The sequence below is a fragment of the Hippopotamus amphibius genome, chromosome 2 (genome assembly GCF_030028045.1).
Source record: "Hippopotamus amphibius kiboko isolate mHipAmp2 chromosome 2, mHipAmp2.hap2, whole genome shotgun sequence".
NCBI classification, from domain to species: Eukaryota; Metazoa; Chordata; class Mammalia; order Artiodactyla; family Hippopotamidae; genus Hippopotamus; species Hippopotamus amphibius.
This window is the reverse complement of record NC_080187.1, coordinates 185568995-185596987: the sequence shown is the minus strand read 5'-3', so window position 1 is coordinate 185596987 and position 27993 is coordinate 185568995. Positions and strand designations below refer to the sequence as shown.

Genomic DNA, 27993 nt, shown 5'->3' with positions numbered 1-27993 from the left:
TCCCATTCCAGTGGAGTAGTCGCTGCCAGCCAGCCAGGGACCTGGCACCTTGGTGGAAACTGAGCCTGGAGGGAAGCCAAAGGTTTGGCATGGAGAGACAGACACCTAGGGGACCACCCGGCCATCCTCACCAGGTAATAATGTCACTGAGCCTGTCGGCATCACTCGGGGCAGGGTCTGGAGCCAGGGCCTGCATTCTAAGAAGCTTGACATGGCTGAAACCAAGGTGATTCTGGTCTCTGGGGAGGGGCTGGGTCCCAGACGTGGGGTCTCCACCTAGGCAAAGGCTGAAGGTGGGAGGCAGAAGGTGAGGGAATCTGCTGAGGGATGGGGAGTGGGTGGGATGGACAATTAGCATCCACAGAAGTGAGAGCCCAGGACACCAGAGTCTCCGCTGACCAGGCAGCAGCCCTCTTAGAGCCCCTCCCTTTCCTCCCCACAAAGGCTCACGCACCACATCAGAGAACGCAGTGGTGGCATGTCATAGGAGACCCCACCAGGCCCATAGCCCACCACTGCAGACAGTGGCCTTCCTGGAACTGGCTGGAGCCCAGAAACCGCAATGTGTGTTTCAGGAGCTCTGCCAACCCCAGGCCCCATCTACCTCAAATTATTTGCCTGGCCTATGAGCTATGAGGCCAAAGAGGCCTACAGACTGCTCGCTCCCACCTCTGCCACGTGCTTCCCCTAAGCCCAGATTTCTCATTCTCTGCCAGGGACCCAGGCCGGAAGGATTGGCCCTTGGGTATCCCCTGCTGCCCTAGACGGTGGCCACGAAGGGGGCCACGATCGCTGTCCTGAGGCATTTGCCTCATTCACAGACCTGGCCAGGCTTCTGGAGCTTGGCCCTGAGATCCAGGCCTGAGTTGGGTCCAGGTGCTCCTGGAGAAGACTTGATTGGGGCAGGCCAGGCAGTAGGGGTTCCTGGGAAAGACAGATAGGGACTGCTCCATCGCAGGACACTTGCTGCCCCAGCCCGTGTCAGCCTGAGATCTGGAGGACCCTTGCTAAGGCAGACATCAATGGAAACGTCCTGATGGGGGGCTGGAGGGAACCCAAGGCTGCAGGAGAAGGGTGGTGGAGGGGCTGGACAGTTCTGGCTCCAGCTGTCAGAGCCTGAGCCCCAGGATCCAGCTGTGCAGGTTTCCAAAGTGTCCCCTTTCCTCCTCTTCTTCCTGGAGAAGGCTGGGCATCCTTCTCTTCCCACCCTCTTTCTGCTCTGGGCCCAGCCTAGGGACAAAACTGAAGCCCAAGATTCAGTGGCCCTGGGAGCCTGATTTTGCCCACACATCTGCAAAGCACCTTGCCTGACAGTTCCAGGCCTGGCCGAGTCCCTGAGGACTTCAAGTCAGCTCCGGGGGCAGGTGAGTCTCAGTGGTAGGCTCACCCCGCCTCTTCCCTGTTGGAATGGGGAACTGGAGCCTGCCTTGGCAACAGGAGCTTGGCTGGCAGGGCAGGCCAGGCATCCAGGACTTGCTCTGGGATGTGCCAGCTGTGTGGTCCAGGAGCATCATCTCAGCCTGAGTTAGAAGGTTCAGGGCCTGAGGCTGTGCCTGCAGCTTCCACTCCCTGTCTCTCCAACCTCCCTGCACTGCCCCAGTGGAGGTCAATGGGTGCCAGCAGGGGGCAAAGGCAGCCTGCTCCTTTTTCTCCCTCAGCTGAAGACCCCATGGTTATAGATCCTCTGGACCCCAGTCTGGGGAATCCAGCCTTCCTCAGTCTCCCTTGGGCCACATCCCCCGTGATGGGCAGAGACTAGCACTGAGCCATGGAGGAGGATGGAGGAGGCCCCGGGGGTCCCTATGCAGGGGGAGAGAGGATGGCTGGGACTGTCAGCAGGGAGGCACTTCCAGGATGCTATAGGAAGCTGGGTGGGGGACCCTGCTGGAGACCCCTCCATGAGCATCCAGGGTCAGCCATCAATGAAGGCAGTATTCCAGGTGGGAGGATCTTTCAATAGGGAAGGTGAAGCCCCAGAGCCCTCAGGAGAAAAGAATCCTATTAGTTAACATGTTAGTTGGCTCAATAATCCTATTTGTCTAAAACAAATCTGTGAAATTCTAATGTTTAGACATCCATGGCAGTGGGGGGGGGGGGGGGGACGGGCCGCAGGGGGGCGGTATCTTGCATGCTTTTACAAAGAAGCAAACTCCTAAGAAGGTAGAACTGCATGGGGGTTGTGAGCTCTGGCCTTGAAGACCTGGGTTTAAATCCTAACTATATCACTAACTCTCTGACCTAGAGCGAGTCAACTTTGCCAAGCCTCAATTCTCTCATCTGTAAAATGGGAGGAAATGAGAGAACTATCTTATGAGGGTGTTGTGAGAATAAATTGAGTTCGAATATGTAATATGCTTAGTATAGCAGCTAGAAACATAACAAGCACTTAATAAATAGTAATAAGAGCAGCTATCTAGAAAATTATTACTTTTTTGCTAAGCATTTTATAGGCATTAACACATTCAGCCTCAGAACACCGTGTCAGGTTGATACTATTATTGGTTCCACTACAATGAGGAAACAGAGGCACCGAGAAGTTTAATGACTTGTCCTGGGTCACACAGCAAGTAAGCAGAGGACCAGGGTTTAGATCCAGACAACCTGGCTGGGTGCCTGCCTTTGACCACTGCTCTCTCCTGCCCCAGCAATGACCAGTCTTTGTAGTGATTGTCACAGCCCATCCTCCAGGTGCTCTGTGTTAGTGACACTCTTAGAGGTGAGGAGAATGAGCTTTCATCCCAGGAAAAATATCCTCCAGGACACAGTGGGCTTTCTGAGGTTGAGAGGCTCTCAGTGACCAGAGGAGGAAATAAGCAGCAACCCTCAACTTGGGTACGGTGGCTGGCTGGGGGGCAATTGGGGGCAATTCTTAGCAGCCCCAAGTGGCTTTAGAGCAGCCCACATAGGCTGTGGCCCTGAGGATTGAGGTGGGGTGTGCCTGGGCTGCCTCTGCCTCCCCCCACAGCTTGGAGTGGGTGTTGAAGCGCGACTCCTCACAGGAACCCAGGTCCCAGCCAGCATTTTCTCTGTGGTGGGAGGTGATGGAATCTGGGTGTGGGGAAGAAATGGAACCAGGTGTCTAAAAAGTCACTAAACCCCTGTCAACTACAAACTGGCATTAATCCCCAAGAAGGGAGAAACCAGTCTACCTTGCTGGGAGGGTCATGTGTTCTCTGCCAGAGTGCTGACAGGGATGACAAAGACACTTAGCAGGACAGGGATGATGTGGGGGCCCAGGGGAGAAGCATGGGGGCAGGGGCACAAGCCTGATTGGCTTTGCTGTGGCCCCTTCTCTGTGGGGCATGGAGAGCCGGCCCCATGGACACTGAGCCAGCCCCTGGCAGGTAGCACCTGTGCAGAGCAGAGACGGTCCCTTGTGGGAGCCGAGACTTTCAGGTCACACGCACAGGAGTGGGACTGGTCATGGGAGGGTGCAGAGTAGGAAAGAGCTTTGGTTTCATCACAGTGCTGTCTCCCCACCATGCAGTGCTGAATGTCCACCACGCAAACACAGTGCTGTCTCTGCCTCAGATCACAGGGCCTTATCATAAGAAATGTGTGCAGGTATCCAGAAAAATCTACCCAGCAGGGCCTCAGGAAGAATAGAAACCCGAGGGCCTCCTGGATCCCAGCATGCTAAGGACTTCAGCAGTAGGGGTTTCAGGATACCCGCCCCCCACCCAGGGCTCTGTCCCTAGCAAGGCTCAGCCACGCTCCACCTGCACTCCGTGTTTCCTCCTGCCACCTGCGACTGCTCCTCTTTTTGGTCCCTCCAAGCTTCTGCCCACTCAGTTTCTTCTTCCACTTTATTGGGCTTGTCTGTGGTCTGATGTGGCCTTGTCAGCATCTTAATACCTTTCACCCCCTGCTCACAGTAACAGCCTGATGCTCTTGGAGTTTCCCATTTCACACCCAAGAGAGGGTTTATACTTGAGGCCATCACGGAGCACTGGGCTCCCCAGGGCTCAGCCTCTAGGAGTCAAGTGCCCACTTCCTGTCCAGAGGGCCCGGGGGGAACACTGGGCAGCAGGGTCACATGCTTTTACCAAAGGGCTGCCCTTTACCAAAGGGCTGGGAGTTCTGGGGGTGGCTGACCCCAAAGCGACATGTCCAGTGTGGTGGCCGTTCCTTGGCCCTCCATTCCCTGCTTTCTTCACTTTACTGCGCAATCCTGTCCCTGGAGGGAAGGTGTCCCACAAATTCTACCCCGTGTGGTCTGCCATTCCTCGACTGCTGCGGCCTAGGACCGTGGCCCCAGGGACAGTGGTGGGCAAAGGCTGTTTGGCCGCAGAATGCCTGGCAGCATCAGCCAGCACCTTAGAAGAAGCCTCAGCACCCATTGGTGGGGCTTGTGACTGAGCAGGAGGGACCCGGTGGTCTGTTTCTCTCCAGGAGGAGGCCTCTGCCTGCTGGCGGCTCACCGTGAAGGTCCTGGAGGCGCGGGGCCTGGGCTGGGCTGACCTGTGTGAGTAACTGTGTCCCGGGCTCTAGGGGTGTGGGGAGGATCAGGTCCTACAGGAAAGGCCCAGACAAGTGCCTTGGGGCTTGGCTGGGCTGGGCTGCACAGAGTGGCTGCAGGGGTCTTGGGAGGAACCTGGTGAGGCCCCTGGAGAGGGATGTGAGGAATTCTCTCTCACAACGCTTCTCTTGATGTTGGCAGTAAGCGAGGCAGATCCCTATGTGATCCTGCAGCTGCCAACCGCATCTGGAATGAAGTTTAAGACCAAAACACTCACCAACTCCAATCATCCTATATGGAACGAGACCTTCACTTTTCTGATCCAAAATCAGGTCAAGGTAAAGGTCAGAGTACCCCTGGCCACCCACCTGAGGACAGGTCGTACCCCACACAGGGAAGGTTCTTGGGGTAGAGCACGCCTTCCTCTGGAGCTCAAGCAGAGAAACTGGGGAAGGGGATGTCTTTGTGCCCCAGCCTGGAAGTGCTGTTTGTGAGAGAATGTGAATGGCAACCTGTTGGTCCTTGCTGAACCAGTCTATGGAATGGAGGCAATAAAAGCCCTCCTCACTGGCTTGTAAGAAGTTAAATGTGATCATGCCCAGAAGACTACCAGTAAGTGCCTGGTACCTACCGTGCTGTGGGGAACCAGCAAAGCAGGGGTGGAGGTTGGAGTGGGGAAACTCTTTGAAAGAATTTTATTTTTTATTTATTTAATGTTTTTAAGCTTTTTATTGGACTATAATTGTTTTACACTGTTGTGTGTTTCTGTTGTACGACAAAGTGAATCAGTTGTATTTATACATATATCCCCATAACCCCTCCCTCCCGTGCCTCCTTCCCACCCTCCCTATCCCAGCCCTCTAAGTCATCACCCATCATTGAGTTGATCTCCCTGTGTTATGCAGCAGTTTCCCACCAGCTATCTGTTTTACATTTGGTAGTGTATATATGTCAATGCTACTCTCTCACTTCATCCCGGCTTCCCCTTCGCCCCCCACCCCGTGTCCTCAAGTCTGTTCTCTACATCTGCATCTTTATTCTTGCCTTGTCACTGGGTTCATCAGTACCATTTTTTTTGATTCCATATATATGAGTTAGCATGTGGTATTTGTTTTTCTCTTTCTGGCTTGCTTCACTCCGTATGACAGACTCTAGGTCCATCCACCTCACTACAAATAACTCAATTTCATTCCTTCTTATGGCTGAGTAATATTCCATTGTGTATATGTGCCACATCTTCTTTATCCATTCACCTGTTGATGGGCATTTAGGTTGCTTCCATGTCCTGGCTATTGTAAATAGTACAGCAGTGAACATTGTGGTACATGTTTCTTTTTGGATTATGGTTTTCTCAGGGTATATGCCCAGGAGTGGGATTGCTGGGTCATATGGTAGTTCTATTTTTAGTTTTTTAAGGAACTTCCATACTGTTTTCCATAGTGGCTGTACCAATTTACGTTCTCACCAACAGTGCAGGTGAGTTCCCTTTTCTCCACACCCTCTACAGCATTTATCGTTTCTAGATTTTTTGATGATGGCCATTCTGACTGGTGTGAGGTGATACCTCATTGTGGCTTTGACTTGCATTTCTCTAATGATTAGTGATGTTGAGCATCTTTTCCTGTATTTGTGAATTTTATTTTTTATAAAAACAAAAATTAGCAGGGGGAAATTAGGAACTTTGCTGAATTTCCTTTTACTGCTTTTAGGTTTTACCATTATTTTTATTTTGAAGTACAAAGTTTGGGGGCATAATAATCTTTCCTGGTCCTTGGCATCAAGTGAGGGTTCAACAGGTGTGAGCCACAGCTATGCGTTAATAATGTGCTAAGTTGCTGTTCTACGGTCCTTAGAATGTTCTAGAGCTAAGCATCTACGATGAGGACCCAGTCAAGCAGGACGACGCCTGCTTCAAGATTCTCTTCGATGTCTCTGAAGTCGTCCCTGGCAGGCTGCTCCGGAAGACTTTCTCCCTGCGTCCCCAGGTGGGTGGAGGTCCCCATCAGCCCCACCACTCAGCTCCAGGCTGAGGAAGTGGCACAGTTTCTCCCATCTGTTGGAATGCTGCTGGGTTGAACTCCTTTGCAGAAAGAGTGGAGGCCCACCCAGAGATATTTACATTTTAATAGGAAAGGAGGAGCTTAAACGGGCTGAATCACTTAAGGGAGGAATTCTAGTCATCTACGGGGAATGGAGGTTTTTGGGTGATGGAAAACTTCCTCATGTGCCACAAAACACAGTTCGGTGTGACCAGTTCTTTGGGGGGTGTGGGCTCATCACTCTTGCTCACTGCCTCTGACCCTCCGATGGTGCCCCAGGCCTGCGTGATGAAGATTTCTGCTCTTTCTCCAGCAGCGAAGTCTGGAGGCATGGAGGGCAGAGTTCTGGAGTTGGTCCCCCTCGAGAGGAAGACGAAATGTGCCCTGGGCATCTTCAAGCCTCCTTTGGCTTGTGCCCTCATCTTCCCCTTCAGCCTTGCCAGGCAGGGATATCTAGCTAGCTATGGGTAACGAGGGCAGGCAGCCCATCTTTCCCTAAGACTCAATTTCCTCATCTGTAAAATGGAAAGGGACATAACACTGTGCCTCCTTCAGAGGCTGCTTGGGATGATAAGATAACACAGGTAAAGGAGCTGTGTCACTTCTAAAGACATGTGACAGTTTGCTCATCTTTAATTTCAGGGACCAGAGGAGCTGGACGTGGAGTTCCTGATGGAGAAAACGTGAGTAATACCACACAGCCCAGGAAGTGTCTCAAGACCTAGGTTTTCCTTAGGAAAATATCTTTGACCCAGATCTGCCCATTGGCCTGTCTAGCCCAGATTTGCTGTTCATCTCCCACCCCTGCCAGTCAGCATGGGGGGACCCTCTCAGAGAAATGAGGAGAGAAAGGCCAGTGTTTTCTCTGCCCTACTCTCCCTCTCTCCCTCTCTCCTCACCTTTCACCCTTCAAAAGCATCTCCCCACACCCTGAATTGTATCCAGGACTTAGAGAACCCGCCAGGTCACCCAAGGAAGCCCCACCTGGGTGCAGTCCCGGCCGGGAGGGGGCACATCAGTACAGGAAGCATTTGCCTTTGCAAGGCTGGACTCCGGATGGTTTGATTTTTCCAGGTCAGACTGCCCAGAAAACCTGATCACCAACAACGTGCTTGTGGTAACCACCTTCCCCAGGCCTGGGGGTGGGGATGGCGGGCGCTAAGGGAAGGGTCCCAGAGCAGACACTGGGGTGGGGGGGTCGGGGGTGGCTACCTGGTGGGTGGGCCGGAAGGGACAAGGCAAGGACGGGGCTTTGCAGTAAGACCAGTCTGCCTCTCGGCTAGGTGCTCACCTGGGGCTGCAGTCTGGGCTTGGAGGGGCCTGGGGCTAAATGGAACTTGGAGAGAGGGGAGGCCCAGGCTCTGCTGAGCCCAAGGCAGGATGGCTGAGGGAGCCTTGGGGGAATTTTAGGCATTTCCTGATGGTGTTACTCACGTGTGATGAATTCATAGTTCTTAGCCCTGAAGGTGGCGAGGAAGACTCACAGGCCAGGCCAGCAGGCTCAGGTTGTTAAAATAAAAACAATGAGCCTTGGAGGGAGTTTCCAGTGTGGTGTGCTTCCAATTGGCAGCTTTGAGATAGGGTTGGGGGTCAATCAGCTCCTCCTCGGGACCATGGAGGGTCCTGGTCAGCTCTCCTAAAACACAGCAAGCTCACGAAACCGCAGTGGACAGGAACGGGTGGTGAGCAATGATTCGAAACTTTCCATTCAAAGTAACATCCCCAACCAGCATCACAGGCAAGACCTGGGAGCAAAGCCGGGCCCTTCATGTGGTGAGTAAGGCAGCCGGAGTTCAAAATTGAAGCAGGCACTCACGCTGGTGGTCCTACGAGTGCCTGTTTGATGGGCTAGTGTGACTTTTTCAAATACCCCTTAAAACTGCCACACCTATAGCAGCTGCCTCTTATCAGAGGTGATGGAGACCAGCGGCATGTTGATGACCTCAGCAGTTCTATGGGAGAGGGGAGCAGCAAGAGCTGAGTGGGCTGCAGGCCTCAGCTGGCACGCATTACAGAGAGGATGCAGCAGGCTCCCGTGGCAAGTCAGTTGACTGGAGGACAGTCAGGCGATACTCTAGTTGCTGAAATGTTAAGAGTTTCTCTGATCCACTCCATCATCCTGGGGACCAGTGGGTTGCATAATACTATTTGGGAGAAGTTGTAGTAGAATACAGCCTCCAGGTTGAGTCGGCGGAGAAACATAGAGAAGATAGAATGGGACCTGAGGGCTGCGGGTCAGAGATCTCAGAAGTTTGGCAAGTCTAGGAGCCAAGGGGGGCCGGGTGGAGATGGCTCTCTCCTGGCTGCCCTGGGACATCTGGCTTCGCAGTTGCGGTGGATCAGAGCTGGGATGAGGGGTTTCTGCACCTGGTCCCACTCTGGACCCTGCTTCTGGTGCTGTGTGTGGTAGATTTGGGACAGTGGGGCTCAGGGGGTGAGGTTGAGGGGACCTCAGCTTCCCCGGCAGAGCCCCTTGCCCACGGTGTGGTCTGCCCCAGGCCCGAGAGCTGTCACGCCTGGATGTCCAACTAGACAGCACGGGGAGCACAGCTGTGGCTGCAGGTGAGACCTGCTCAGGATGAGGTCTGGCCTCTGCCTGAAATGTGGGGGATGGAAGGGGGTGGCTGGGAAACTGTACAGCAGGAGGAGTCCCACACAGCACACAGGCAACGGGTCTCCTCCCGGCAAGAGAGTCCCCCTGACCTGGGGGAGGGCATGCTGCAGGAGGGGGTGTCCCATGGGGGTTGTGGAGAGCCCTTTCCAGAACGCTGTTTGCCATGGTCCCGCCATCCGGCCTCCCCTTGTCGTGGGTAGTACTGCCGGTTTCCTGGATCCTAGCTGGGGTTCCGGGCTCTTGTTTCCCTTGTGCTAACCTGTCCACTCTCTCCCTAGATCAGGATGAGCTGGAGCTGGAGCTGGTGCTGAAGGGCTCATATGAGGACACACAGACACGTGCCCTGGGCACAGCCTCTGCCTTCCGCTTCCACTATGTGGCGGCCCAAGAGGCAGAGCTGAGTGGGTGCCTGAGGGTAGGTCTTGGCTCTGGAGCGCCCCTGCCAACCCCAGCCTTCAGCTGCTGCAGGCCTCTCTCTGGCCACCCTCCTGCCAAGGCCAGGCCCCCGTGGCCTTGTCAGCCTCCCCTAGCTGGGCACGTGCCCACGGCAGACAGGGAGGATCACCAGGGGCCTAGAGTGGGCCTGGGGGCTATGACATATCAGTCTTTGTCTGAGGTCTTCAGTGGCTCCTCCAATAAAGCTCTTAGAATAAAACCCCATGTCTGGGTCCGTAGGCCCTGCGTAACCTGGCCCCTGCCCGCCTCTGCTGCCGCGTTGTCTTCCATGCTCCCCTCCTTCCCGATGCTCCAGCCATGTTTGTCTCTCTTTGCTTTTCCAACACACCAAGTGCTTTCCCTGTCCTCCTGTGGCTCCTTCCAAGGCTGCCTGCTCCTCTTCCTCTTCCTCTACTTCCTCCTCCTTCTCCTCTTTTAGATCTCAGCTCAAATGGCACCTCTTCAGAGGCCCTCCTTGACACCCAATTTTAAACATAGTCCGCACACCCCGCCTTTGATTACTCTGTCACATCTCACTTCTTGTTTCCTTTACAATACTAACATCAGTTCTTCACCTGTTTCTTTACAAACTCATGCACATGATTCAGTTAGAATGATAAATATTAGCTATTATTATACTAAAGTAAATATAAGCTATTATTTTTATTGAAGTATAGTTGAGTTATAATATGTGTTTCACGTGTACAGCAAAGTGATTTGGTTAGCTATTATTTTTATAATTATGAGTAATTGTAATTACTGTAATTACAATAACTGTAAATACTGTAATTAGTTTGGTATTATCAGGGAGGGCCTGTGTCTGTCCGGATCACTGTCTAGATAGTAAGGATTCATCGTGTGAATGAATGAATGAATTTTCCTTCCAGAGCTCTAATAGCAGTGGCTGGAACTCGGGCAACTTAGCTGAGCCCCTCACTGTGCCCCTGAGGTCCTTGGCCATGGGGAAGGAGGTGACCGTTGACATTCCTGCTGCAAATGTAAGTGGCCTCAGCTGGATGGGAAGTGCCAGTGAGAATGAAGATGGGGGAGCCCAGGGCCCCCAGGAGATACCCACACTCGCCTCAGGGTTTAGGACATTCTGAGTGGGGTCTGTTGTTTTGATTTCAGGCCCCAGGAGTGAAGCTGCAGCTCAAGGCTGAGAGCTGGTAAGGGACATTCGTATCTGTGGGGAACAGGGGTAGTCATGGGACTGGGGAGTACATGAAAAGGGTGGTCCTGGGGGGTTGGGAGCAGGCAGTTTATTTGGCAGTTGTGGTGGGCTTGACCACCAGTGGCTGAGCTATGCAGATGCCCCCTGACCCTCGGATCCTCCACTGCCCCAGTCCTAAGGAGCTGGCTGTGCATCTGGGCTTCGATTTGTGTGAAGAGGAGAAAGCCTTCCTGAGCAGGAGGAAGCAGGTGGTGGCCAAGGCCCTGAAGCAGGCCCTGCAGCTGGACAGAGACCTACAGGAAGATGAGGTTTGTGGGCGCAGGGGGACGTGGGTGCAGATACCTTGCACTGGCCTTAAGTGAGTACCTGATTGCTATGCCCTCTCCGGATCCTCCAGTCAGCAGAGACTGGGGAGTGGGCATGTGGGGGGAGACATGGGGCATGGGGAAGCTCTCTTTGGGGATCTGTCCAAGGCTGGGAGCTGTCATTTGCTGGGGAGGAGCCAGGCGCCAGCTCTAATCCTGACTCCTTCAGGCCCTGACCACAAGGTCCCTTCTCTGGAGGCAGGAAGAAGCTCCATCCCTGTCCTTGTTAAGCCAGCCTGTGTCTGTTTGCAACCCAGGTCCCCGTCGTGGGCATCATGGCCACAGGAGGAGGTGCCCGGGCCATGACCTCTCTCTATGGCCACCTATTGGCCCTGCAGAAGCTGGGCCTTCTGGACTGTGTGACTTACTTCAGTGGCATCTCGGGCTCTACGTGGTGAGGGCCCTGGGGACTTGGAAGACCAGAGATGATCAGGCCCCGAGGGAAAATGGAGTGGACGTCAGAGGGACCCTCTATGTGGGGAAGCCAAGTGGGTGTGAGCAGTATGGTCTGATGGGTGCCAAGTGGCTTTCTCAAAAGGGAAGAAACAGACATTCAGAGGTCCTGCCATGAGCGAGGCATTGCAGGACATCCATTCCATGCTGCTGAAGTGGTGTGAGATAGCTGATTCAGAAGGAGCTGGATTTGAGTTTCTGCAACACTACTTACTGGATAGATGACTTTGAGCAACTTATTTCCTCTGATTCTCAGTTGACTCATCTACAAAATAGGGGTAATAACAGTACATACTTCATAGGATTGGAGCAGGACAGCCCAGGTAAAGCACTGAACACGTCTGACGCATACCAGAAGCTCCGAACTGGCAGCTTTTTTCAGAGCTTCTGGTATGCGTCAGATGGTTGCTGCCTCATTTAATCCTCACAGCAACTCTCTGGGGTAGTTTCTCTTATTGTATAGTATAGATGAGGAAATTGAGATCAAGAGATGCTATTTTACTTAAAGACAGCATTGCCTCCCTATACTCCTCTCCGCCTATGAAGAAATGGGACTTCTCCCTGTTAGAGGTTCATTCCTTTGAGTCTTGTTGAATTTAAGGAGTAAAAGAGGAATAAACTCCTCAGAGGAGTTTAGGTGACAGCTGTTAACAAGCAGTCTTAAAGGGCCTCAGAACAGGCCTATTAAGATGGAAGTAGGGTCCACAGCTGTGCTGTACCATACAGCAGACACTAGCCACATGTGGTTATTGACCCTTGAAATATGGCTGGTCCAAACTGAGATGTGTTATAAATACAAAAGGCACAGTGAACTTTGAAAACAGTTGGGAAAAAATATAAATTTATATTAATTTTTAAATCGATTACATGCTGAAATGATCATTTTTAGATATTGAATTAAATGAAATATACTATTAAAATAAACTTTTTCGGATCTCTTTTTACTTTTTAAAAATGTGGTTACTAGGAAAACTTAAATTGCATATGTGGCTCCCATTCTATTTATGTTGGACAGTACTGATCAAGACACAGAGAAAGCCCCGGGACAGTTTCCACACAGGCGGGGCCTCAGCGGCAGGGGCCACACGTTGGGAGAAGTCGGAGGGTGGAAGCTGGAGTTGCCGCGACCCATGCCGAGCCATGGCCTCCTACTATAATGTTCCTTTGTTCTCTCAGGACAATGGCCCATCTGTATGGGGACCCTGAGTGGTCGCAGAGGGACCTCAAGGGAGCCATCAGACACGCCCGGGAGCACATGGTCAAGAGCAAGCTGGAGGCCTTCTCTCCTGAGCGCCTGGCAAGCTACCATCAGGAGCTGGAGCAGCGGGCTGAGCAAGGACACCCCACGACTTTTGTGGACCTGTGGGGTCTGGTGCTGGAGTTCATGCTGCACGGTCAGGTAGGGTGCCTGCGCAGGCGAGGTGGCCCGGGTGTGCACGGGTCGGGCCCGGGCAGCCTTGCTGCTCGCTGATGCACGTGCGCATTTCCTTCTGGGTAAGCGAGACCCGTGGTTGAAGGATGTGGGAACCCCTGTGCTTCAGTGTCTGCGAACTTTGGGATGTCTACTTTTGGAGCCAGATTATTCTTCAATTAGTTGCTATGGAACAGAAATTTCTGGATCTCCCAAGAGCTAGGGACCAGTCAATGCCAAAGTCAGTTAAGCACTGTGTTTGAGTCAGTGAGATTTTTGGAACTGCTTTAATTTTATTTTATTTATACTATAATATGAAATGTGTTCTTCTTTGTCTTCATGGTAGTGTTAAAAATACAGACTCTGGAGCCAGATTTCCTGAATTCTAGTCCCAATGCCTCTTACTAGCTATGTGTCCCTGGGCAAATTACTTAACCTCTCTGTGCCTCAGTTTTTTCATCTGTACAGTGAGGATGAGAATAATACTTATATTGCTTCTTTAAGAAAAGCTTACTAAATTAACCGCTGGATCTTACATTAACTGATACAATTATTAAAATCGGGGATTTTTTTTCAGTGTTGTTTTACCACATATAGTTACCTGAACAAAATTTCTTTTAAAACATTTGAAACAACTAAAACACAAAAAAATACTTTTAATATGTATAACAAAAAGGTGAACTATCAAATATATTCTCTCTCTTATTTTTGAATATCAGGCATTTGACCAAGAATGATTATCATGTAAACTAACCAAAAGTGAATCTGCTTTAAATTTTTTCTTTAAATTTGATTCTTGTTGGCAAGCACAATGCTTCTTGGATATTACCAGCCATTCTTGTTTTTCATTAATTAGTTTAAAAATATTTATTATAACATCTTAGTATTAATTATTAAATATTCTTTACAATAGTGTTTAGAGCTAAGAAAATGCACAAAGAACAATGTAAGGAATATGTATGATCTCACTAATCAGCCTAAGAAATGAAATGTTACAGGAAGAGCTGAAGCCCCCTGTGGACCCCCCTCTAAGCCCAGTTCCCTCCCTCCCCAGAGGTAACCGCCATCCTGAGTTTAGGTTTATCATCACATATGTATCTGTACAATTTATAATATTATATAATACATAATACATATCTTATAAACCTTTATTATATACTTTATTACATATACTTTTATGAAAATGCATATCCTTAAGGAAAATATGGTATGACGTGCACACTGGTTTTGTACAAGTCTCCTTGTGCCGATGTGTTAGAGATTCTCTGAGCCTTGAAGATATATACCCAGTAGTGGAATCGTTAGGCCACTGGGTTGTATACCTTTAACTTTCCTAGCTATCGTCAAATTGTTCTTCAAAAGGGTTGTATTAATTCACCCTCCCACCACCAGTGTATCATAGTTTCTTTTTCTCTACATGCTCTTCACACTTTTAAATGTCTGTTCACTTTATGGGTGTGAAAGGAAAGTTTATTGTAGTTTTCAATTTCCTTGATTTTTAGTGAGACTGAGCGTAGTTTTAAATATATTTATCGTTGTGACTTCCTCTTGTTGCATGGGTTAATTACCCATGCAGTTTTAAAAATTTTGTGTCAATATGAAAGCTTTTCAAATATAGTTTCTTTTTTTTTTTTTTTGTTAGTCATCATGCTTTACCTCTTAAAGTTCACATTCATTGTGCGCTTTTTTCTAAAAATTCATTTATTTTTACTTTTTGGCTGTGTTGGGTCTTCGTTGCTGTGCACGGCCTTTCTCTAGTTGCAGTGAGCAGGGGCTACTCTTCATTGTGGTGTGCGGGCTTCTCATTGTGGTGGCTTCTCTTGTTGTGGAGCATGGGCTCTAGGTACACAGTCTTCAGTAGTTGTGGCTTGGGCTTAGTTCCTCTGGGGCACGTGGGATCTCACCAGCCCAGAGCTTGAACCCATGTCCCCAGCATTGGTAGGTGGATTCTTAGCCACTGCACCACCAGGGAAGTCCCTCACTATGTGCTTTTTAAAATAATTCTTTATTGAGACAAATTTAGTGTTGATTTCAAATTTAAGTCTTTAGATAAAAAAAAGTATTATCACTATACTATATTAACTTATGGTACCATAACTCAATTTCATTCCTTCTTATGGCTGAGTAATATCCCATTGTATATATGTGCCACATCTTCTTTATCCATTCATCTGTTGATGGGCATTTATGTTGCTTCCATGTCCCGACTATTGTAAATAGTGCTGCAGTGAACATTGTGGTACATGTTTCTTTTTGGATTATGGTTTTCTCAGGATATATGCCCAGGAGTGGGATTGCTGGGTCATATGGTAGTTCTATTTTTAGTTTTTTAAGGAACCTCCATATTGTTTTCCATAGTGGCTGTACAAATTTACGTTCTCACCAACAGTGCAGAAGGGTTCCCTTTTCTCCACACCCTCTCCAGCATTTATTGTTTCTAGATTTTTTGATGATGGCCATTCTGACCGGTGTGAGGTGATAACTCGTGGCTTTGACTTGCATTTCTCTAATGATTAGTGATGTTGAGCATCTTTTCATGTGTTTGTTAGCTATCTGCATGTCTTCTTTGGAGAAATGTCTATTTAGGTCTTACACCCATTTGTAGATTGGGTGATTTGCTTTTTTGGTATTAAGCTGCATGAGCTGCTTGTATATTTTGGAAATTAATCCTTTATCCTTTGTTTCATTGGCAAATATTTTCTCCCATTCTGAGGGTTGTCTTCTTGTCTTGTTTATGGTTTCTTTTGCTGTGCAAAAGCTTTTAAATTTCATTAGGTCCTATTTGTTTATTTTTTATTTTATTTCCATTATTCTAGGAGGTGGGTTCAAAAGCATCTTGCTTTGATTTATGTCTTAGAGTGTTCTGCCTATGTTTTCCTCTAAGAGTTTTATAGTGTCTGGCCTTATATTTAGGTCTTTAATCCATTTTGAGTTTATTTTTCTGTATGGTGTTAGGAAGTGTTCTAATTTCATTCTTTTACATGTAGCTGTCCTATTTTCCCAGCACCACTTATTGAAGAGGCTGTCTTTTTTCCGTTGTATATTCTTGCCTCCTTTGACAAAGATAAGGTGGCCATATGTGCATGGGTTTATCTCTGGGCTCTCTATTCTGTTCCATGGATGTATATTTCTGTTTTTGTGCCAGTACCATACTGTCTTGATCACTGTAGCCTTGTAGTATAGTTTGAAGTCAGGGAGCCTGATTCCACCAGCTCCATCTTTCCTTCTCAAGATTGCTTTGGCTATTCGGGGTCTTTGTGTTTCTATACAAATCATAAAATTTCTTGTTCTAGTTCTGTGAAAAATGCCATTGGTAATTTAATAGGGATTGCATTGAATCTGTAAATTGCTTTGGGTAGTATAGTCATTTTCACAAAGTTGATTCTTCCAATTCAAGAACATGGTCTGTCCCTCCATCTTTTTGTATCATCTTTGCTTTCTTTCATCAGTGTCTTATAGTTTTCTGCATACAGGTCTTTTGCCTCCTTAGGCAGGTTTATTCCTAGGTATTTTATTCTTTTTGTTGTAATGGTAAATGGGAGTGTTTCCTTAATTTCTCTTTCTGCTCTTTCATTGTTAGTGTATAGGAATGCAAGAGATTTCTGTGCATTAATTTTGTATCCTGCTACTTTACTAAATTCATCAATTAGTGCTGGCAGTTTTCTGGTAGAATCTTTTAGGGTTTTCTATGTATAATATCATGTCATCTGCAAAGAGTGACAATTTTACTTCTTCTTTTCCAATTTGGATTCCTTTTATTTCATTTTCTTCTCCGATTGCTGTGGCTAACACTTCCAAAACTATGTTGAATAATAATGGTGAGAGTGGGCACCCTTGTCTTGTTCCTGTTCTCAGAGGGACTGCTTTCACTTTGTCACCATTTAGAATGATGTTGGCTGTTGGTTTGTCATATGTGGCTTTTATTATGTTGAGGTAACTTCCTTCTATGCCCATTTTCTGGAGAGTTTTTATCATAAATGGATGTTGAATTTTGTTAAAAGTTTTTTTCTGCATCTGTTCAGATTATCATATGATTTTTATCTTTTAGTTTGTTAATATGATGTGTCACATTGATTGATTTGCATATATTGAAGAATCCTTGCATTCCAAGGATAAACCCACTTAATCATTGTGTATGATCTTTTTAATGTGCTTTTGGGTTCTGTTTGCTTGTATTTTGTTGAGGATTTTTGCATCTATATTCATCAGTGATATTGGCCTGTAATTTTCTTTTTTTATGACATCTTTGCCTGGTTTTGGTATCAGGGTGACAGTGACTTTGTAGAATGAGTTTGGGAGTGTCCCTCCTTCTGCTATATTTTGGAAGAGTTTGCAAAGGATAGGTGTTAGCTCTTCTCTAAATGTTTGATAGAATTCACCTGTGAATCCATCTGGCCCTGGGCTTTTGTTTGTTGGGAGATTTTTAATCACAGTCTCAATTTCAGTGCTTGTGATTGGTGCTTTCATATGTTCTATTTCTTCCTGGTTCACTCTTGGAAGATTGTACTTTTCTAAGAATTTATCCATTTCTTCCAGGTTATCGAATTTATTGGCATATAGTTTCTTGTAGTAGTCTCTCATGATCTTTTGTATTTCTGCGGTGTTGGTTGTTACTTTTCCTTTTTCATTTCTAATTCTGTTGATTTGCGTCTTCTCCCTTTTTTCTCCTGATGAGTCTGGCTAATGGTTTATCAATTTTGTTTATCAAAGAACCAGCTTTTAGTTTTATTGATCTTTGCTATTGTTTCCTTCATTTCTTTTTCATTTATTTCTGATCTGATTTTTATGATTTCCTTCCTTCTGCTCACTTTGGGGTTTTTTTTGTTCTTCTTCTCTAATTGTTTTAGGTGTAAGGTTAGGTTGTTTATTTGATATTTTTCTTGTTTCTTGAGGTAGGACTGTATTGCTATAAACTTCCCTCTTAGAACTGCTTTTGCTGTATCCCGTAGGTTTTGGGTCGTTGTGTTTTCATTGTCATTTGTTTCTAGATATTTTTTTATTTCCTCTTTAATTTCTTCAGTTATTTCTTGGTTGTTTAGTAACATATTGTTTAGCCTCCATGTGTTTGTATTTTTTACAAGTTTCTTCCTGTAGTTGATATCTAGTCTCATGGCATTGTGGTTGGAGAAGATGCTTGATATGATTTCAGTTTTCTTGAATTTACCAAGGCTTGATTTGTGACCCAAGATGTGATCTATCCTGGAGAATGTTCCATGTGCACTTGAGAAGAAAATGTATTCTGTAGTTTTGGGATGAAATGTCCTATAAATATCAATTAAGTTGAGATGGTCTAATGTGTCATTTAAAGCTTGTGTTTCCTTATTTATTTTCTGTTTGGATGATCTGTCCATTGATGTAAGTGGGGTGTTAAAGTCTCCTACTATTATTGTGTTACTGTTGACTTCCTCTTTTATGGCTGTTAGCATTTGCCTTATGTATTGAGGTGCTCCTATGTTGGGGGCATAGATATTTACAGTTGTTATATCTTCTACTTGGATTGATCCCTCAATCATTATGTAGTATCCTTCCTTGTCTCTTGTAATAGTCTTTACTTTAAAGTCTAATTTGTCTGAGAAGAGTATTGCTACTCTGGCTTTCTTTTGACTTCCATTTGCATGGAATATCTTTTTCCATCCCCTTACTTTCAGTCTGTATGTGTCCCTAGGTCTGAAGTGGGTTTCTTGTAGACAGTATATATAAATAAATCTGATGATAAAGGTGATATGGCAGGGTGGGAACCCCCTAGGTCTAGCTGCTGAGTGGGGTGCCTTCCAGCTCAGAGAGCCTAAGAGAGAGGTGGTGTGTTCATGGTACACATACTGCTCCATGAGAAACAGCCTAGGGCCTGTGGCAGCAGGATCCTTTCTCAGGTGTGGCTCCAGGCAATCACCACCATTAACCTTGCTGAGGCTTGAGATGAACCCCATTTGCATCTCTGGTCTTGGATAGAAGGAGAGCTTTCTGTTCCCCTAGAATTCAGTGAGGCTCTGCAGAGGCTTCCCCAAAAGGCAAGCCATAGCTCTTGCCAGAGTTTGGAGTTCTACCGGAGGGAAAATTAGACACAGAAGGCAAGGATAAATAGTGGGGTACAACTTCATACTGTGCAAAGCAGGAACAGAGGAGATGAGTTGGGGCGAGTATGTCAGGAGAGTTTGGAAGGGGCTGAAACTTGAACTGCATCCAGGTGAACCTAGAAGGGGCAGCCCATCCCCTGGCAAAGGTTGCAATATATACTGAAGGGGGATTTCCGAGTCCTTTCTGGAAAGCAGTGTGTGTGTGTGTGTGTGTGTGTACCTTTATGTCTCTGCATCAGGGTTCATGTCCCCTCCACCCTTCAACCCGTACAGATGGGCCACTGGAACCACAGGATGCAGGGTTGGGTGTCACTGTTGATGTCGTGGTCCTTGTGAATGGTACTCTCTGTAGATACACAGCACATAGCCTTACATGGCGACCCTACATGTGGAGCCGGTCAGAATGTGGGGTCAGGAGTGGGAACTGAATCATGTACCCACCCATGCCACCCAGACCCCAATGCTCCTCACCCCCAGCCTGTGCCCCCACCCTGCCTGCTCCAACCTTACTTTAGCCCTCATGCCCCACCCCAGGTGATGGATCAGAAGCTATCAGGACAGAGAGCTGCGCTGGAGCGGGGCCAGAACCCTCTGCCCCTCTACTTGAGCCTCAATGTCAAAGAGAACAGTCTGCAGACCCTGGACTTCAAGGGTACAGTCCTCAGTCCTATCCACTCCACCCTCCAACACACACACACACACACACGCACATCTTCTCTGCACCCTGGGGGTCTCCAGAGAATTCACACAGGAAACTCCTGCACAGATGGCCAGGCTTCTGGGAGGGTGGTGGCTCTGATGGGCTGATGAGCCAGCCAGCAGAGCTCACCATCCTGGGGCAGGGGCTGTGGTGAGGATGCAGACAAGGGCTGGGTGGGGGAGGGATCAGCTCAAGAGACAGCCAGACGGGAAGAGGCTGAGGCCTGCTGGGGGACAGGGTCTTTGGCCCTTGTCAGAGCTGGGGCTTCCCCAGCCCACTATCCTCTCATTCCTGCCTCTCCCTCCTGCCCCCTCAGAGTGGGTCGAGTTCTCCCCCTATGAGACCGGGTTCCTGAAGTATGGAGCCTTTGTGCCTTCTGAGCTCTTCGGCTCTGAGTTCTTCATGGGGCAGCTGATGAAGAGGGTCCCTGAGTCCCGGATCTGCTTTCTAGAAGGTGAGGGTCATCACTCTGAAGGCCCTGTACCCAGGTCTGGGCAGAGCCCCTGGTGAGGGTGGCTCCTGGGCTGTGGGGAAGGGCCAGTGCAGGGGCAGCCCGCTCCGCCTCCCATTCTCCATCTGTACCCAAGGGTGGGGGCCACTGGCTTTCAAGCGATGGAGCGCAGGGTGCTGAGGCCTGAGGCTGACCTCTCTTGGGGGTTTGGCCTTCAGGTATCTGGAGCAACATTTTCTCCCTGAACTTACTGGACGCCTGGTATGACCTCACCAGCTCCAGTGATGCCTGGAAGCAGCACATCAAGGACAAGATCAGGAACCTGGGTAAGAAAGGGAGGCACTGAGGGGAGACTTCGGTGAAGCCACTTTCCCTTCAGATGCTGCAGGGTTGAGGTGGGGGGGGACTGTTAAGGGGAGGCAGGACCAGGCATTTCCAGGCCCCTCACTGGACCAATGTCTGTTTCTCTGGGCTCAGAGGAGCCTCCTGCCTCCTCGGGGACTTCCTCATGGCCCGAGGCCTTGTGGCTGCAGCCTGGAACAGCTCTGGCCCAGACATTTAAGGGTTTCCTAACAAGCAGACCACTCTACCAGCGCAGCTCCAACTTCCTCCGGGGTCTCCAGCTGCACCAGGACTACTGTGCCCAGAAAGACTTCTCCACCTGGGCAGGTAAGGGCCACTGCCATGGGTCCCGGATAATAAGTTTGAGCTCCTGGGTGGAAATGGACCATAGCTTGGGATGGTAGAGGCCTTGGGGGGGTCCCAGCATCCACTTCTGGGGTGTGGCTTGAAGAAGCTCCTGGGAAGGGCGGGGGTGGCATGTGCATTCAGGGAGGGACACCAGAGGTTAGCAGGGGACCTGGAGGCAAATGCAGTGTGAAGGGGGCGAGTGGCTGATCTGTGTTAGAGCGGCTGCCCCTGAGTATTGCTGCCTCCCCCGTCAGACTGCCAGGTAGACTCCTCCCCCGGCCAGCTGACCCCACAGGAGCCCCAGCTCTGCCTGGTAGATGCCGGCTACTTCCTCAACACCAGCTGTCCCTCCATGTTCCGGCCAGGCCGCAGGCTGGACCTCATACTCTCCTTCGACTACTCTCTGTCCTCGCCCTTTGAGGTGCTGTTGGTCACCCCATGGAAACCCCAGACCCTCTACCTCGCGAGGCCATGCTCCAGGGCCGAGCAGTAGTGCTACTGGCCCAGACCTTCTGGGTCCCCAAGGGGAGGGAGAGGTGACGGGCTCTGACCCAAAGGCTCCTGCCAGGGTTGGGAAGAGCTGTGGAGGTGCTGGGGCCCTGGGCTCCCAAGAACGGTAGACAGGGAGGAAGCTCGCCATGCCCACTCCAAGAGGAACCACTGGACAGAGCTAGGAGGAGAGCCTGTCCTGTCCACATCCACCTTCCCAGGGGCCTCTCTGGGGAATCTGGGGAGGGAGGTGGGTAGGGCCGTGAGACAGAAGTGGGTCCCCTACTGAGGCCCTCAAGACTCTGAGATTGAATATATCCCAGAAACAGCAATCCCAAATGAAGAAAGAGTGCTAGGTCTGTACCCCACCTAAAGATTTTAGCCAAACAATACTGCCGTCCACCGGGATCCTTTGCTTCCCTCCGAGGCACTGTGTAGTTTGACTGGGCCACGAGCAGACAGAACCAGGTTGTCCCGAGCAGTCAGTTTGGGCTGGAGCTGTCCTAGCATTCTCTAGAGTGCTGACCTGGGATGACTGGGAAGTAGCCGGTGCTCTCTGAGCCCCCTCTTCCCTGCCAGGTGCTGCAGCAGACAGAGCTGGACTGCCGGGCCCGGGGGCTGCCGTTTCCCTGCCTGGAGCCCGTCCCTCAGGACCAACACCAGCCCCGGGAGTGCCATCTCTTCTCGGACCCCACCCGCCCTGACGCCCCTGTCCTGCTGCACTTCCCTCTGGTCAACGCCTCCTTCAAGGACCACTCAGCCCCTGGTGAGGCATTCCCCCCAACCCAACCCCCACTCCCTAACAGCCTGGCAGCCTGGCCCCTCACAGGCACCGCATTGGGCCCTCCCAGTGCCCCTGCGGCCAGCAGAGGGAGGAGAGTCTTAAGGCTAGTCCCACCCAGTTTGAGACATGGCAGTACCCTGGTCTGTTGTGGATGTCCAGATCCCTGCAGGGCCCTCCTGTCTGCAGTCACCGGGCTGCTGACCTCTTTGCCATGACTGCAGGCTCCTCTGGCCTCCCTCTCCCCTAGTGCCTGTTGCTACACCTGGGCTCTCCTCCCCTGCTCTGGGGTGGGGGTGGGGTGTATGGGAATCCCCGCACTGTCACCGTTCTACCACCAATGCCACACGGCACATTGTTAAAGGACTTCCTAAAGTGTTCCCCCTCACCCACCCCCACCCCCACCCCAGGCTGGACAGCCAGGAAAGAGAGGCCCCAGTCCTCTCTCTCTCTCGGATTCCCCTAAACCTGCCTGGGGTCACAACTGGCCTCTCTGTCATTCTACTGCAGCCCATTCCGGGGTCCTTTCTCAGGGAGCTGGGCCTCTACGCCAGGGCCCCCGAGATCTGAACCTCCATCACATTCCTTCTAATCCTTGCCTCCCACTGGCTGGTCAGACTTTTACCTCCTTTTGATGGAAAACCTTAATCCTGCCTTTGTGCAATTTTCTGGCTTTCTAGTTCCCACCATAATCCTGAACCTTCCAGCTTCACTCTTAACATGCTCAGCCCGCATCTTGGAATTCTCTTCCTCTCTCAACAAAGACTTTTTCTTGCAAAGCAAAAGCACTTTGGTTTTCAGATGCTTGCTTCCATTGTGAGTTTTAAGAATCCACTCACTAACCTACAGGACTTTGTTTTCCTGCTGCTTCCGCGTTACCCCTGAAGGTGAGGTGGATATCAGGGGGTGGCCTGAACAGTGGGAGATGTGTAATGCTGCGAGAAAATGTGGGGAGCACGACATGCTTCATGGCTCAAAAGAGCATCATGCTGTCCCCAGTGAGAGTTCTGGGCAAAGGACACGGGGCTGGGAGGAACCCCTCCAGAGGGGAGCCACTCACCCCTGTGTCCAGCCGCCAGGAGCAGTTCTGCCAGCTCTGGAGGCCTCTGGGCCCTGCCCTTAACCCCCTCCCACCCCTGGGCAGGTGTCCAGCGCAGCCCCGAAGAGCTCCCAGCCGGCCAGGTGGATCTCAGCAGGGTCACCTCCCCCTATTCCATGTTCAACATGACCTATAAGGAGGAAGACTTCGACCGCCTGCTACAGCTCAGTGACTACAACATCCGGAACAGCCGGGGCACCATCCTGCAGGCTTTGAGGACCGCTCTGAAGCACCGGGCCCCGGGAGCCAGGCCTCCAGGGCCACAGACTTAAGACTTCTTGGGGGCCCCAGGATTTGAGGGCCACACTCTGACCCCTCCAGGGGCTGAGGGCTTAACCACCTGCGGTGGGCACAGCCACAACCCTCAGGGGGCTGGAGTTCCCAGGTTCTCCCAGGCTCAGGCCACCTCTACGGCTGGTCTCACCACCCAGAGGGGGCTGTGTCCCACCCAGATTTCTCCGTCACCTTCATAGCTGCTTTGAGAGGAGCTGAAAACAAACTCCTCACCAGGTCAGCATGTAGAACAGCTGGTTCAACCAAACATTCACATGTAGTCCTTTCCACGCCTGAACAGAATGGATTTGAGGTGCAAGCTGGAGGTGCCAGACCAGGAGTAGGGACAGGCGGGGCAGGGGATGGCCTGAAAGGTGGCTCCAGGTATCAGGAATCACAGTATGTCCTGACAGGCCCCTCTTACTGCCTCTGCTCCTGCTTTTCCTCTGCCGCCTCCTCTTCTTATGCTATTTTAAAGCAACTTTAGTGAGATATAACCCACAAGCCATATAGTTTATCCATCTAAAGTGTGCAATTCAGTGGCTTTTAGTATACATTCAGAGCTGTGAAACCATCACCACAATCAATTTGAGAACATTTTCATTAACCGAAAAGAAACCCCTCCCCCCTTAATTGTCAACCTCAAACCATCTCCACCCCAGCCCTAGGCAACCACTAATCTTCTTTCTGTTTCTTTAGATTTACTTATTTTAGACATTTCATATAAATGGAATCGTACAATATGTGGCCTTTTGTGTCTTCCTTCACTTAGCATAACACTTTCGAGATTCATCCATGGTATAACAGGTATCAGTACTACATCCCTTTTATAGCTGCATAATACTCCCTTGTGTAGATATATCGCAATTTATCTATTCATGGGTTGATGGACATTTGGATTGTTTCTGCTTTTTTGGTTATTATGAATAATGCTGCTATGAACATCCATGTACAGCTTTTTGTGTGGGCAGTGTTTTAATTCTCTTGCATATATATCTAGGAGTGAAATTGCTGGGTCATATGGTAATTCTTCACTTAATCTTTTGAGGAACTACCAGACTGTTTTCCAAAGTAGCTGCACCATTTTACATTCCTGGCAGCATTGTATGAGGGTTCCACTTTCTCCAAGTCTTTGCCAACTCTTGTTATTGTCTGTCTTTTTTATTATAATGATCCTAGTGGGTGTGAAGTGGTTTCTTATATGCGTTTCCATAATGTCAATGTTAAGAATATTTTCGCACATTTATTGGCCTTTTGTATATCTTCTTTAGAGAAATATCTATTCGGATCTTTTCCCCATTTTAATTGGATTATTTGTCTTTTTGTTGAATTAAAAAAGTTCTTTATGTGTTCTCTGATTTGATGTATGATTTGCAAGGTTTTTTTCCTAGTCTGTGGGTTGGCTTTTCGATTTCTTTATGATATCCTCTGAAGCATGGAAGTTTTTGATTTTGGTAATTCCCAGTTTATGTATATTTTGCTGCTTGTGCTTTTGGTGTTATATTTAAGCCATTGCCTAATCCAAGATCATGAAGATTTACACCTATGCTTTCTTCTAGTGGTTTTATACTTTTACCTCTTACATTTAGGTTTTTGATCTGTTTTGAGTTTTACATTTGTATATCTGTGAAGTAGAGGTTCAACTTCATTCTTTTGCATGTGAATATCCCATTCTTCCAGCCATTTGTTGAAAAGGCTGTTCTTTTCCCATTGAATTGTCTTGACAACCTCACTGAAGATCCGTTAGCTGTAAATGTGAGTATTTATTTCTGGACTCTGATTCTACTTCATTGATTTATTTGTCTATCCTTATGCTGATATCACACTGTCTTGATTACAGTAGCTTTGTAGTATGTTTTGAAATCAGTAAGTGTGAGTCCTCCAACTTTGTTCTTCCTTTTCAAGATTGTATTGGCTATTCAGGGTCCCTTGAATTTCCATATGAATACTAGGATTAGCTTGTCAATTTGTGCAAAGAAGATAGCTGGAATTTTAATGGAGATTGAATTGAATCTGTAGATGAATTTGGGGGGTATTGCCACCTTAACAATTTTAAGTTTCCCAATTCATGAACACGTGATGTCTTTACATTTATTTAGGTCTTCTTTAATTTCTTCCTACAATGTTTTATAGTTTTCAATGAGCAAGTCTTACACTTGTTTATTCCTAAGTATTTTGTTCTCTTTAATGCTATTATCAATTGAGTTCTTTTCTTAATTTTATTTTTGAATTGCTCATGTCTATTATAAAGAAATAAAATTAATGTTTGTATATTGATCTTGCATTCTATAATCTTGCTGAACTTGCTTAATAGCTCTAATAGTTTTCTCTTTTTTTTTGACTCCTTAAGATTCTCTACTTATAAGATCATGTCACTTGCAAATAGAGATTGTTTACTTCTTTATTTCTGCTCCGAATGCCATTTATTTCTTTTTCTTTTCCTGACTAGAACAGTATAATATTGAATAGAAGTGGCAAGAGCAGACGTCCTTGTCTTGTACATAATACTGGAAGCAAAGCATTTTTTCTTAGATACCCTTTAGTAGGTTGAGGAAATTCCATTCCATTCCTAGTTCCTTTAGTGTTTTTTATCATGAAAGGTGTTGAATTTTGTCAAATGCTTTTTCTGTGTCTATTGAGACAATTATGTGATTTTTTTCCACTTTATTCTTTAATGTGCTATATGGCAGTAGTGGATTTTTTGGATGTTAAGCCAACCTTGCATTACTGGGATAAATCCCACTTGGTCATGATATATAATCCAGTTATGTATTGCTGTTACATTCACTTATAATCTCCTACACTCAAAGGGGGACACACACACACACACAATTCTGGCTGCCCTGGCCCCAGGTAGGTGTCACGGTGACAGATCATGGCCCTCATTTGATGACCTCTCCTCTGCCTCTCATGTATTTGGCTTTATTTTGACTCTACAGTTTTTCCATTTCATAACAAACTCTTATTTTTCAGTGATGTTGATAGTGGTATACTGGCTTCAATAGGAAAAAACACTCTGATTTCTCCTTTACTTCTCACACAGAATACCTCTGACATTTCTAGTCACCAAATGAGTGGGGCTTTCTTCCACATCAAGCCATTCTCTGCAACACCATCTGGGAGTCTTACAATTCACCTCAATTCTGACACCATCTACCTGGATTTAGCATCAGATCCCACAGGTTAAGGGATCAGCCCCATGAGACTACCTCTCTTTCACGTGTCAATTGCAAGTCCCAGGTTGTTATCTATATTTCTGACTAATCAGCTATAAGTCAGGGTTCCCATGATCCCTTTCTTGGATTCAATAATTAACCAGAATTGCTCACAGGATAGAAGGAAACACATTTACCAGTTTATTGGATACAGATGAACAGCCTGAAGAAGTACATAGGGTGAGGTCTTGTCCCCAAGTGCAAGAGATTCTGTCTCTGTGGAACTGGGCGGTGGGGGTCAGGGGTGTGTGTGTGTGTGCAAGGTCCCACGTTGCAAGGGAAAGATGACACTTTTACAGAGAGGAAAAGGAAGCTGGGAGGGCTCTAGTTAACAGAGTCCATGGCTTTTCATTGTCTAAGTCCTTGCCAAGAAAGAAGAGTCTTTCTTCTTCCTACTGGGTTCTGCTATTGTTATAGAGCATGAGAGCTCCCCCCCGGCCTCCTGACTCTATCTGAGGGTTCTGTTTATTAATTTTTTACACTGTAAATCACCTCACACAAGCCCAAATCCTACAATAACCCCCTCCCACCTCCCACTTACTGAGACACTCCATGGTTCCCCACAGTATACAGTCTCCTTGCAACAAGGACCAATAAACTCAAATTTGTTCAACTACAGTGATGTTCCAGGGAGTCTTTGGCTGGTGGGCATTAGCAAAAGTTAAGCAACTTGCTAAGATAACTAAACTCAGAAGTGGCAAAGCCAGAGCTGGAACTGGAGGCTTTAAAATCAATGCCAGGCTTCTAACAGCCATGCCACCATGCATCTTTGGGCACTTTGGAGCTTGCCCTACTCTATTGGGAAGAATTAACTTGACCTAAAGAGGGGTCTGGCCCCTGGAATGGTCTGCCTGATGGGACAGTCTTTGTTTGCCTGGAGGCTTTGGCTGCTGGACAGCCTGACAGTGTGATTTTTGATGAGGCCTCTGGAACAGGCTGTTATCAGTTCCAACCTCCAGAGGAACTGGGACTAGAGCTATTAGCCTGACCTCCTGGAGGGCTTGGAGACTAAAGGTCAGCCATGTGGGCAGTAAGTGGTAGAGTCCCTGTAAACATTCTGGACATCAAAGGCTCAAGCCCCCTGGCTGGTGGTGCTCTGAGAGTATTGTCACACACTGTGGCCAGGAGGAGGTAATTCTGTTTGTGACTCCATGGAGAGGGGACAGTTGAAAATTCCATTTAGCCCCTCCCAGACTCTGCCCTGTGGTCTCTTTCTTTGGCTGGTTTCAATTTGTATCCTTTCACTATAAAAAAAACAAAAACAAAAACAAAAA

General features: G+C 48.4%; 1 protein-coding gene across 9 annotated transcripts; it reads left to right on the top strand.

Moving 5' to 3' along the window:
- On the top strand, positions 1-27993 carry PLA2G4D (phospholipase A2 group IVD). Of its 9 annotated transcripts, none has more exons than XM_057722428.1 (21): positions 1-134; positions 1230-1364; positions 4393-4465; positions 4661-4797; positions 6313-6444; positions 7141-7181; positions 7573-7615; positions 8997-9060; positions 9391-9527; positions 10435-10545; positions 10676-10713; positions 10891-11026; positions 11341-11477; positions 12713-12935; positions 19556-19673; positions 20038-20175; positions 20391-20498; positions 20650-20841; positions 21117-21283; positions 21931-22117; positions 23277-27993. In XM_057722428.1, exons 4-21 carry the CDS (start codon positions 4711-4713, stop codon positions 23501-23503), a joined length of 2286 nt encoding a protein of 761 aa, XP_057578411.1. In that variant the 5' UTR covers positions 1-134; positions 1230-1364; positions 4393-4465; positions 4661-4710; the 3' UTR covers positions 23504-27993. The 9 variants fall into 9 exon arrangements, 8 of the variants coding, with proteins under 8 accessions (XP_057578411.1, XP_057578415.1, XP_057578413.1 ...); XM_057722430.1 differs by having other exon boundaries at positions 5-134; positions 1182-1364; XM_057722429.1 differs by having other exon boundaries at positions 6-134; positions 1185-1364.